This window comes from Aotus nancymaae, unplaced genomic scaffold (assembly GCF_030222135.1).
Source record: "Aotus nancymaae isolate 86718 unplaced genomic scaffold, 86718_ANA_hifiasm-v0.15.2.pri h1tg000092l, whole genome shotgun sequence".
Taxonomy (NCBI): domain Eukaryota; kingdom Metazoa; phylum Chordata; class Mammalia; order Primates; family Aotidae; genus Aotus; species Aotus nancymaae.
In genome coordinates this window covers 6511411-6524606 of record NW_026988507.1, presented here as the reverse complement: position 1 = coordinate 6524606, position 13196 = coordinate 6511411, and the positions used below count along the sequence as shown (strand labels likewise).

At 38.4% G+C, this 13196-nt stretch overlaps 1 protein-coding gene across 1 annotated transcript in view; it reads right to left on the bottom strand.

Annotated features, from left to right (window-relative positions):
- Window positions 1–4474, bottom strand: part of ADAMTS20 (ADAM metallopeptidase with thrombospondin type 1 motif 20) — a 207427-nt gene extending 202953 nt beyond the window's left edge. Inside the window, exon 1 of the mRNA XM_012459057.3 lies at window positions 4067–4474. Coding sequence (XP_012314480.2) covers window positions 4067–4474 — 408 coding nt within the window. The remainder of the gene's footprint in view (window positions 1–4066) is intronic.
- Between the last annotated feature and the right edge of the window lie 8722 nt (window positions 4475–13196).

Below are 13196 nucleotides of genomic sequence, written 5' to 3'. Positions count from 1 at the left end.
ATTATAGAGAAGATTAGAAAAGCAAGAATTATATACATGTTAAACAAAGAAAACCTCTGCCACATTCTTAGATTCTTCTGGTTTTTCAAAATACTTAGGAAAAAACTTAAACAATACTACTTATCATTCAGAGAAAAACACAAAAACACCAAAACTTCTAAAAGTGGGGGAAATTTAACCATATAGAAATTAAAAGAAAGTATTAGTTCACATGCTTGGGGTTAATTCAACACTAGCAACTAATCAAAATCAATAAATATGTTGGGGTGTCAACTTTAACAAATGGTTGTACAGAGATATTTTGAAAATATTCTTTTGATTTGTTTTTCATTCTTTTTCTCTAAAAGCCACATTTTCCAGCCGCCACCAGAGAAGGGAAGGGGAGAGTTTATTTCGGTTGGGAAGATGGCAAGGCCATAGGTCAATTAAACGAGATGTGAAAAGGGAACTCAGTAGATACTGGGGAATAAAGGGCAATGGAGGAAAAGAAAACAGATGGTAAGATGTATGCACATTAACTTCTCCACTGGGGGTTTAAAGAAGAATATCCCAGAAACAGAAGGCATATTACATTGTTTAAATACTGCCAAAAGGGGTGTTCCAAGATGCTGATTATGTGGGACTCAAGGAAGGAACCCTCTGAAAGGGTTCCCTACACACAAATTTAGAGGCGTAGAAGAGTTTGACAAAGAGAGGAACTGAGTCCCTCTTGACCCTCAAATGCCAGAGAGGGCTTGAATGAAGCCTTTAGATGAGTCTGCAAGAATAGCAATAGCATCACCAAACCAGTTTACCTGGAGAGGGCAATGCAGTAGTACTTTGTATTTGAAAGTTGCACAATGAATCACTGAGACAAGAAATCAAGTGGATGTTACAGCCAGAATTCAGAGGGATATACAGCACTAGTGAGAGTCCAGAGGAGGATAAGTCAAGACCAATGAGCTCTCACTGAGCAATGAGAAAAAGGGCCATAAGATCTCAGGCCCAGAAATCAGCTTCTGGTAATAGAAAAATACAAAGAAACTATGGCACAAAGGACATCACCAGACACTTGAGGGACTGAAGGACTGTAAAATTTCTTCATCCCTCTCTCAAACAATTCAAAGACCTCATAACACGTTACGACCCTGCATATAGTCAGTTTCCATCAATGGTCAATGTATTTTTAAATCCACCAATGTATAAAACAATACCCATTCGCAGAAAAAAAAATGAGATTGCATGCTCATTTCAATATATTCAAGAAAAGCATTTAATAAAATATGACATCCATTCTTGATTAAAAGTAAAACTAAAGTAAAGCAAAAATCAACTAGAAAATGAAGAGAACATCTCTAAATTAATAAGACTGGCTCTGAGAATCCTTCAGCAAACTTCAACCTTAATGTTTAATGGGCTGACAGAGGCCAAAGCCAGATGTCAAGTACACAAGGTGACAAAGATAAATTAGGAAGCAAGTAAGAGCAGGGTCATAAGGTTAGCATTATTGAATTCCCAAGCTTTGTATCAACATTCATCTGCAAAAACTCAGCTTGTCCAGGCTTCAGATACTACAATTTTCTAGATGTAAAGACTAAAGGCTGATCTGAGACTAAAAGAGGAATCTGGTATAATTACAAATGGATTCTAAAATCTACCAGGTTCTATTGTTTAATGAAACTACTAATCCAAACAAATTTAATCTTAGAGTCAGGATAAAAATAAATATATATAATCATAAATAGGTAGCTAACATCTGTTCTAGTGTTACCATAAAAAATGAGAAATTTTAACAAGTCCCTAATCTCTTCACTAATTTAGACTTACAATTAGTTATGATCATACTACTGAAAAAAATGTAGATCTTGGTCTTCTAGTTATTGGCAATGTTACTGGAAAATTTCTGTCTCTACAATGATTGTTGTACTCAATTTAGCCTTATACAAATACAAAGAAATTATGTAAAATAAAGCTGAGTTATGGAGATATGAAAATAAGTATTTAAATGTTAAATCAACAACTGCTGATAATATCGATAAATTAATCAAAAGCAAAGTACATAAATATTTCAGATTAATAATGCATGATAATGGGATTATTTACTTGCCATTGAAAGTGTGACTCCTATAGGGGATTTTTCCTCTATAAAAATTTAGTAAAAGAACATTCAGAACAAATCATTTTATTTGTAATTTCTAGTAATCCCTCAACTAAATTAATTTTGTTCTGAAGGTTTTATTATAAAATTTATATAACATAAATGATTGATTTCATATTTGATTAATAAGTACATTGCTAAAGAAGATAAACATTGCTGATTAACTTATACATAATATATTGTATAATACATTAAATTACCCACATAAATGAGGAAATAAATCTTCACACCTAACATTATAAAAATATTACTCAATATTAATTTTAAGATATGTTAATAAAATGAACTAGGTAATAAAACAAAAAAAATATGCATGATCATGACTTAGGCAATGGTACCCAAACTGACACAGTGACTAGAAAGGATGAACTCCAGTTATGACTCAAAAATGTTTTTAACTGCTTTCTGAATTCAAAAAAAATTAATCATAAATATATGTATCTACTATGTACCCACAAAAAATTAAAAATTTTTTTAAAAAGCATGCTGAATAATAATTTGAACTACATCAACATTATGAATCAAAATGAGCATAAGCATCATTCCCAATAATGTCTACCCATCTGGAATGCTTTCACATGAGAAAACATATTGGCCATGACAAAGTTGTGATAGCAAATCTAGAATTTTCCAGACAAACCAAACATTATTTTAGAAAGGTTTTAGAGAATATTTTTGTCCTTTGAAGTATAAGTAGCTATGTAAATTTTAGAGTGTGATTCTGCCATTGTGATGTTGCAAATATTTTACATGGACGAAAGAAAGGAAATAGTTCTAGGTATTTCATGTAAAAAACAACTCAAGATAATTGCTTGCAAAAGAGCTCACATCCAGGAAGACATCTTAAATCAATTAAGCCAAAGGGGTATTACATTTGAACTGGAGAGAAATGTTATCAACTTTTTATTTAATCAAAGAATAAACAGTGTTGATGCTCTAAAAATATCTTTGAACACCTTTCTAAAGGTGTCTTTTGTATAACTGTGTATCTGCTAAACAAAAGCTAGATACTTAGGAACTGTAAAATCCTGTAACCAAATTCCTAGTTCTTGTTTTTTCCTGAATATGAATTTGTCAGAGGAGTTACCAGAGAAGTGAGGCTATATATGTTTTAAAACAACTGTCTTTACCCTGGGTTCCATGAACTTGTATGGCAAAAAGTTACATCTTTATTTTCACTAACCTCCGATACTGAACATTTCCTTCAAGTATGATTGTATCATTTCCACAGATATTGTGGCTTTGTTATCAATAAAATGATACTATATCACATTATAGTTGGTGTAGTTATCTGGATTGAATATACCCATTATCAACACAAAAGTATAACAGACAAAACCAATAGATCTTTGTGGATAGACAGTTTCCAATTTGATGCATTTTAAACAGATTCAACTTCTTCCCTACTCTACTTCACAGGCCATCCCCATACCATCAACAAAACAAACTTTGCCTATTCAGACTTTGTCAGTGGGAGCCTTTTCATTTTATATATATTCATTATCCTTTCCTTCTATCAAATTTCATAAACAAAGTTATACAAGTAAATCCAGGAGATTGTGCCTCAATAGGACCATGAAAGGGTACATCTGAGTTAAACAGCCTGCCCTCCAGTTGTAAACCACACTCCGCTTTTAACAGTGGTCCCACAGGCCAATCCCTGATCACCACTCCAGTGTCTGACACTTTCAAGAAAGATGCTCTTTCAGCATTGCACAGAGGGTCGGTTTTGCCCAGCAGGCAGAGACCTGCTCATCCTGGTAGAGAGGCTTCCGAAGGAGTTGCCTCTGGCTTGGCGTTAATCCCTCTGGTGGCCCACCCTGAACTCTAGGGTCATCAACCACCAACTTCAAAACCCGAGGTCATGTTCCCTAAATGCAGTCCTTGCCTGGATCCCGAGAAAATGCCAAAGGAACCAAGGACGCTTACCAGGCCTCCGCATAAGCTGACGACGGCCTTGAGATCCTCCTGAAAGTTGACCTGGCCGCTGTAGAAGCAATGGCGCAGGTCTGAGGACCCTGCGCCGCTCTCCCAGGCCCCGCGCTCCGGGGCTCCCAAGTGCACCTCGGTGTAGCCGGCGGCCAGAAAGGATGCATCCGCTGTCAGGTTCAGCTGGAAGAGGTGCCCGTAGGCAGTGAGGCGATAGTGGGTCCTGAAAGGCGTGGGTTCCAGCGCCTCGGAGCTGCGTTTCTTCCGGCTGAAGTGGTGGCTCTGAGGGAACACTTCTCCAAACTCATTGACCCTCTCAGGGATCACTACTTCGTAGGAGGCCAGTGTTCTCACCAGGGCTTCTGCAACCACAGCGACAGGACCAGTGAGCTCCCACGCGTTCCTCATTGCCCATCCCCAAACTTCTTCCACCAAACGTCCCCGCTAAAGGTCCCAGGTCCCAGTACAGCTAGGGGCATGACAAATGCACACATGCTGGTGCGCACGCACACACACACACACGTGCACTGGGACTATTCGTGTTCTGCTTTCCCACACCTCCTACTTGCCCTACCCTCCCCAAGCAAAGATCCTACCACTAACGGCCCTAAGCAACCCACCTCCTTCCCCAGTACCTCCTCACCTCGCCAGCCGCCGTCTCGTTCCCTCCGGGTGCACGCGCCCCCTGTCCCACACGCCCCCGCCGCGTGGTCCCGGGAGTGCGATGCGTCCCAGGAGCGCGCGATTCCTCGAAACCCGGCGCAGTCGCGACCTCTCGGGCTGACCGGTCTGAGAGTCCCGGGAGCTCCTACAGGGCCAGCGTTCCCAAACGGGCTGAGCCTCTCGTCCCCTCTGCCCTCATGTCCCACTCGGACCCCGCGCCCACACGTCGCCGCTGAAGGCGTCCAGCGGTGACTTTACCTTGTCTGGGGTGGAAGTGAACTTCCCAAGACCTGGTGATGAAGAGCGAGACATGGTAGAGCAGCCCCGCCAGCCACTTGGCCACCCGCATGGTTCCACCCAGGGGACTCCGATGGGGGAGGCCCACCGGAGCCGCCGGCCGCTGAGCTGGCTTCCCTCACGCTCGGATCCCTCTTCTCCCTCTCGCCCGCCGCTCTCCGCGCCTCAGCAGCCTGGGAAACAGCAGCGAGGGCCCCGGGCCGGCTCGTCTAGCCAAACCGCCTGTCTTCGCTCGCTGAGCCGCTGCTTCATTGCACTGTAGCCTCGCTCCCTTTCTGCGCCCGCACCGCCCTCAGAAGCTCTCTCCTCAGGTTCAGCTCGGCGCGGGGAAGCTACTCGACCTAAGCAGGAACGGTGCCAATGTAAAAGCCCACCCCGGGCCGGCGAGAGCCGGCGAGAGCCGGGGAGAGCCCGCCCCTAGGGGCTGAACGCAACCAATCAGCTGGAGGCGCGGCCACCGCTCGCCCTCCCGCGCTCATCCACCTCCCTTCCCCACCCAGCCTCAGACAGAGTGCGGTTCCCTCCCGCTGCCCCAGTGGGCGCGCAACTTGCTGAGGAGCCCCGAGGCCCGGTGGGGTGCCAACCCCGAACCTATGAAACCCAGAGTACTGCAAGCACCCGCGTACGTGAAAGGTGCCTTAGGATTTGGAGCTCTTAGATGAAATGACAAGCATCAGATAGTAAGTTTGTATTTTGTTTCATGGTACTGTTAGGCTTCTCAAACAAAATAAAATCAGCTAAAACGGAAGTTCTTGTAGGCAGAGGATACCACCAGTGAAGCTGTGTCCCAGCCTCATTTGCAAGGGCCCCTGTGTGTGCTGGGAGTTGCTGGGAGTTGAGGAGTGACATAGGTGGGCGAGGAAGCCGAGTTTGCACGCAAGCACTTGTGGCAATTGCTGAAAGAAATTTAGGTAAAGGATCTGAGTCTCCAAAGTTTTAGTAACTTATTGTGGTTGATTTTTTTTTTCTTTCTAATATTCATTTTTGTACTTAATTTTGTATCAAGAGCCCTCCAAAATTATGTGAACGTCAAGACCCACAAAACTTGGATCCGCCCTGCCTGTGGGAGATTTTGCTGTTAGTTCCACAGTATTCATATATCCTTTGTTTATAATATGCAAATAACCCCATGTGTCCACAATTATCCTCCTAAACAATTATTGTGGCTCTGAATCCAGTTGTCCCCAGGTGTCTGTTAAATTAAATACACCTCAGTGGTAGCTGAAAGCAATTATTTTAGTACTACTTCTCGTTTCCCAAATCCACCTGTTTGATTTGCAGGTTACATAATTACTTTTCTCTATACCCAGTATGAAAGTAAAGGGGACTAGTCAGATTGTCTTGAAATCCAACCAGGGGAGAGAAAGAATATTAGAAAAAAAAGGAAAGGAATACATGAGTAAATCTTCACAACCACAGTGGAAAACACTTTTAATTTGGTTCCTGATTGCCTTTCCTCTTCTGAGTTCTCAACAATGGAAATTCTGCACTCTTTGAATTGACCTCTGATGGCATGCCTCTTCACTTTTATGTCATATACTTGGCCATCTGTTGTTCACCACCAATGTGGAACAATCTTGTTCAAGGAAAGAGAGTTTAATATTATATCTCCCAAGGAAATCACCCAGCTTGGTGATAGTAATTCTTCCACAATCACTCCCCACAAGTGACATTTCATTCATCAGAGAATTAAAGACTTCTGGTGGGATTTTTTTCCTAAGCTAAGTATACTGTTATTCTCAACAAAACAAAAATGGACTTTACCCACACCTGTCTATTTAGTGGTTACCTTCAGTACATTACAATTGAGTCATTTTAATTACATTGCAGCTCTGAATGCGTCTTCACATTAGGAGCCATACCTTATCTCCTACAAATAACAGACAAGAGAACTGCATCTGTTTAATTGGTGATCTCATTGCTGACTACAGGGAAAATTTGATATTTCATTTCCATCACTGAATGTTTGTCACTCAGGGCAGTATTTACAATCAAACATTTGATTTTCAGCTTCCTCTAACTTTTGGAATTACTTTGTTAAGAATGGGGCTGGGGATTTTTTTCATTTTTTAAATAAATGACATGGTGTGTGGGAAGTGTATTCTATATCATTATTATCTTTACAATGTTCAGTTAAAAGTATCATTTTCCTCATTTCATAGAAGATAGATGCTATGTTGTCATACAGTATCTAATAACTAAGCTGGATTTCTACAAATCCTTTCTGACTCCAAATGTCTTTTTGTTACACTGAGCTATAAATGTTATGATATTCACATTATCTCTCTTCTTTCTTCCTACTCTGCTAATGAAAATGTCATGAATAAGCTAATCTATGCCATTTAATTCAAACTATTTCCTCACATTGATAATTAGAGCTATCACTTATGGAATTCTTTAGAAAGCATGAAATATGAAACCAAAGGGATTTTAGTCTTACTTGATGCTAATCCAGAGTGAATTATGTAATTTCTCTGAGCTTCACAGAGGTAATAGGTAAGTTAAATGGTATGTCAGAGAAATTTCATAAGTGGTCCCTGATCCCAGTGCTTTGATGGGCAAAGGTAGGAAAATCACATAGGCAGGAGTTTGAGACCAGCTTGGGCAACACAGTGAGACCCCTGTTTCTACCAAAAAAAAAAAATTAATTAGACATATTGGCACTTGCCTGTGGAACTAGCTACTTGGGAGACTGAGGCAGGAGGATCATTCCTGACCCCAGGAGCCCAAGGTTACAGTGAGCTTTGATCATGCTACCACTCCAGTCTAAGCAACAGAGTGAGATCCTGTCTCTAAAAATAATAACAGTAATAATCATTAATAAAATTTTGTCTGATTTGTAATTGAGGCATTAATCATTATAAATACAAGCCATGCAACCAGCTTTTGGCACAGTGTGGAGAAAATACATTCAATCCTGCAAAACAGAAATATTCTCACTATACTTAGAGGTCAATAGACCTTGTTTTATAATTCTAATTCTACTGTAAGCAGCTGTATAATGTTGAAAATTTAGGTAATGTAAGCCTACCTTTTCTCAGTTGTAAAATGAAGTTAATAATAGTAATCTCATGCAATTGGTAAGATGATTAAAAGAGACAATACAGGTAACATACTTGACATAATACTGGACAAAGTATGTTCTCAAAGCATATTCATGCTGATTATGAAATACTGAATGTTCATACTAAAAGGAATAAACTCTTTGAATACAGACCGCTTTTCTAATATTAGTAGGTAGGAATTAGGGTGGTCAACCTTCATAATTTACCTGAAACTGGGGAGTTTCCTAAGATGCCAGATTTTCAGTGCTGAATCCTGGGAAGTTTTTTGAAAACTAGGATTAGTTGGCCACTGAAGTTCAAGATTTCTTAATCAAGGCACCATTGACTTTTGGGACTGGATAATTATTTGTTATGAGGTGGGGCTATGCTGTGCTTTGTAATATGTTCAGCAGTATTCCTGGCCTCCACCCACTAGATGCCAGTAGTACCCCACCCCTGTTGTACAACCAAAAATATTTCCATATATTGCCAAATCTCCCTTGAGGGCAAAATTGGCCCCAGTTGAAAAACCTCTGATCTAGTACAGGAAGAAAACTGAGAAATAGTAAATACAAAGAAATGGGTTTTGTAGAAGACTCTATAGATACTGCTTCATTTGTAATTATAAATGACCGACTGCTTAGTAGTAACTCTTTATATATTCTAATAGGTATGAAAAATATCCAGCAGTGTAATTAAAGCAGTACAAGGCGTGCTCATTTTGTTAATAATTTTAAAACATTGTCATTGTTTCCAGGTATGCAGAGAAAAATCAGACTCCTCTGCTCAGCCATTTGTTACACTTTGTGTTAATTATATATTAACTTATCTGCATTTAATACTAAACTATGTGTCATATGTATCACCAGCACCAAGTTCTGTTCCCCCTATGAAATAGAAATAAATATTTATTAAATGAATAAATGCAAATACTGAAATGCATATAACCTAGGGATAATTGGGCATACTATTAGCCAATCTTACCATCTCTGTGTTTTAATTGGGACATTTATACTATTTATATTTAATGTAATACTTTATATAGTTACATTAAAGTCTATCATCTTGCTATTTGTTTTCTATCTGTCCTATTATTCTTTGTTCCTTTTTTTAAGTCATCTGTCTTCTTTTGGGTTAAATTAATATGTTTTATGATTCTATTTAATCTCCTTTACTAGTTTTAGTCCTTGTTTTCTTACGTAAGTGGTTACTTCAGGATTTGTGGTATATATATTTAGCTTATCTCCGTCTATCTTCAAATAATAGTATGTCAATTCAATTTCTTTCTTCCAATCTTTTTACTTTTTACTTTTTCATGTGTTATAAATCCCATATTGCATGTTGCGACTTCTATTTAAACAGTTGCTGTCATTTAACACCAATATTCTTTTATCTGAAAAGCTTCCTTTAGCATTTCTTATAGTGTAAGTATGCTGATAATGAATTCTCAGTTTTTGTATGTCTGAAAAAGTATTGATTTCATCTTTATTTTTTAAGCCTTTTTTGGGGTATGGAATTCTATGTTGAAAGTTGTAGGTTTTCTCTTAGTATTTTCAAGACATTGATTAATTGTCCTCTTGCTTCTTTCTAGATTTTTTTTCTAACAAAAGAAATCTGTCATGAATGAAAAATCTGTTATATTCATCTTCTGCAATAGGGTAACTTTTTGTTGTGAACCCTTTTAAGGTTTTTCTCTCTGTCACTAATTTTGTGCAAATTCATTCAAGTAAGACTTGATGTGATTTTCTTAATGTTTCTTGTGTTTGGAGTTCATTGAATTATTTGGGAACTGTGGGTTCTTAAATTGATTTTCGTCAGATTTGATTATTTGAAGTTATTATTTTTTCAAAACTTTTTCTTTTTTAAGAGAATTTCTGCATACCTTTAATCTTGTGTTCTCTAATGTTCACATATTACATATATAACTATAGTACAAGTATTATTATTTTGACTTTTTTTACTTCCATAGGTTATTGTGGAACAGGTGGTGGTTGGTTATGTGAATAAGTTCTTTGGTGGTGATTTGTGAGATTGTGGTGCACCCATCACCCAAGGAGTATCCACTGCACCCTCTTTGTAGTCTTTTCTCCCTCAACCCTTTCCCCCGAATCCGCAAAATCCATTTTCTCATTCTTATGCCCTGCATCCTCATAGCTTAGCTCCCACTCTGAGTGAGAACATACGATGTTTGGTTTTCCATTCCTGAGTTACTTCACTTAAAATAATAGTCTCCAATTATATCCAAGTTGCTGTGAGTGCCATTAATTCGTTTCCTTATGGCTGAGTAGTATTCATCATACATATACACACCACAGTTTCTTTATCCACTAATTGATTGATAGGCATTTGAGTTGGTTCTATGTTTTTGCAATTGCAAATTGTGCTGCTATAAACATATGTGTGCAAGAATCTTTTTTGTATAATGACTTCTTTTCCTCTGGATAGATACACAATAGTGGAATTGCTGGATCATATGGTAGTTATACTTTTAGATCTTTAAAGAATCTCCACACTGTTTTCCAACAGTGGTTGTAGTAGTTTACATTCCCATCAGCAGTGTAGAAGTGTTCCCTGTTCACCGCATCCATGCCAACATCTATTATTTTTTAATTTTTTGATGACGGCCATTCTTACAGGAATAAGGTGGTATCACATTGTGGTTTTCTGATTGTTGGTGCTATTGAGCATTTTTTTTATATGTTTGTTGGCCATTTGTATATCTTCTTTTGAGAACTGTCTATTCATGTCTTCACCCACTTTTTCATAGGATTGTTTGGTTTTTTTTCTTGCTGTTTTGTTTGAATTCATTGTAGATTCTGGATATCAGTCCTTTGTCAGATGTATAGATGTGAAGATTTTCTCCCACTCTGTAGGTTGTCTGTTTACTCTGCTGACTGTTTCTTTTGCTCTGCAAAAGCTCTTTAATTAAATCCCAGCTATTTATTTTTCTTTTTATTGCATTTGATTCGGGGTTCTTGGTCATGAAATACTTACTGACTAAGCCAACGTCTAGAAGGGTTTTTCCAGTGTTATCTGCTAGAATTTTTATGGTTTCAGGTCTTAGATTTAAGTCCTTAATACATCTTGAGTTGATTTTTGTATAAAGAGAGAGATGAGGATCCAGTTTCATTCTCCTATATGTGACTAGCCAATTATCCCAGCACCATTTGTTGAAAAGGGTGTCCTTTCCCAAATTTATTTTTGTTTCTTTTGTTGAAGATCAGTTGACTGTAAGTATTTGGGTTTATTTCTGGCTTCACTATTCTGTTCCACTAGTCTATGTGCCTATTTTTATACCAGTACCATGCTGTTTTGGTGACTATGGCCTTATAGTATAGTTTGAAATCAGGTAATGTGATGCCTCCAGATTTGTTCTTTTTGCTTAGTCTTGCTTTGGCTATGCGGCTCTTTTTAGGTTCCATACCAATTTTAGAATTGTTTTTTCTAATTCTGTGAAGAATGATGGTGGCATTTTGATGGGAATTGCACTGAATTTGTAGATTGTTTATGGCAGTATGGTCATTTTCACAATATTGATTCTACCCATCCATGAGCACGGGATGTGTTTCCATTTGTTTGTGTTGTCTATGATTTCTTCAATCAGTGTTTTTTTTTTTTGTTTTTTTTTTGAGATGGAGTTTCACTCTTGTTACCCAGGCTGGAGTGCAATGGCGCGATCTCGGCTCACCGCAACCTCCGCCTCCTGAGTTCAGGCAATTCTCCTGCCTCAGCCTCCTGAGTAGCTGGGATTACAGGCACGCGCCACCATGCCCAGCTAATTTTTTGTATTTTCAGTAGAGACGGGGTTTCACCACATTGACCAGGATGGTCTCGATCTCTTGATCTCGTGATCCACCTGCCTTGGCCTCCCAAAGTGCTGGGATTACAGGCGTGAGCCACCGCACCTGGCCCCAATCAGTGTTTTGTAGTTTTCCTTGTAGAGATCTTTTGCATCCTTGGTTAGGTATATTTTTAAGTTTTGGGGGTTTTGTTTTTGTTTTTGTTTTTTGCAACTATTGTAAAGGGAGTTCAGTTCTTGATTTGATTCCCAGCTTGGTCGCTCTTGGTATATAGAGAGCTACTGATTTGTGTTCATTACCTTTGTATTTGGTAACTTTGCTGAATTTTTTCATCAGTTCTAGGAGCTTTCTGGAAGAATCTTTAAGGTCAAAGACATTTTCCATTTCCTCTCTCTCTTTTCTTTCAAGGACTCAGGTTAAACATATATCAGCTTGTCTAAAGTCCCACAACTCTCTGAAGCTCTGTTTACCTTTTAAAATTATCTTTCTATTTTTCATTTTTTATAATTTTATTGGCATATCTTCAAGTTCACTAATCTTTTCTTCTTCCTTGGCTATTCTACCATTAATCTTATTCAATGTACCTTTCATTTCACATATTGTTATTTCTATCTCTAGAACTTTGAGTCTTATTTTGTATCTTACATGCCTCTACTTAACTTTTTGAACATATGAAATGCAGCTACAATTCATTTAATGTCCATTCTAACATAAGGCTCAGTGAATTTAGGTGAAATGATTTTTCCCTCATTATTGGTCATATATTCCTGCTTCTTGAATACCTGATATTTTTTGTTGGATGTCATAAATTGTTAATGTTACATTTTGGGGTGCTGGATATTTGTGAATTCCTGTAATTATTCTTGAGCTTTTTTTCTGGATGCAGTTAGGTTTCTTGGAAACAAGTTGTCTCTGGTCTTGCTTTTAAGGGTTGTTAAGCAAGAATAAAGCAGGGCTCAGTCTAGGGCTAATTATCTTCTACTAGTAAGGCAAGAACCCCTGTGTACTCTATCCAGTGCCCATTAATCAAAAGGCTTCCCAATGTAGTTAGCAAAAATGGACTCTTCCTGGGTTTGTAAGAGCCAGAGGCACTGTTGCCTCTAATTCTTCTGGGTGGTTCTTTGCCTTTTCTTGCACAGTTACTTCATATGCATGTGCACTATTTTTTAAAACTGTAATGCTTCATATAGTTGAAATATAAAGAAATTAATTTAAAAGATGAATATTGCTATATTTATCAGGATAGTTCACTTTTACCTCCTGGAAATTTTTTTTAAGAAGAGGAATAACTTCCAGATTACATAACAGTTACCATAAATAAATGAG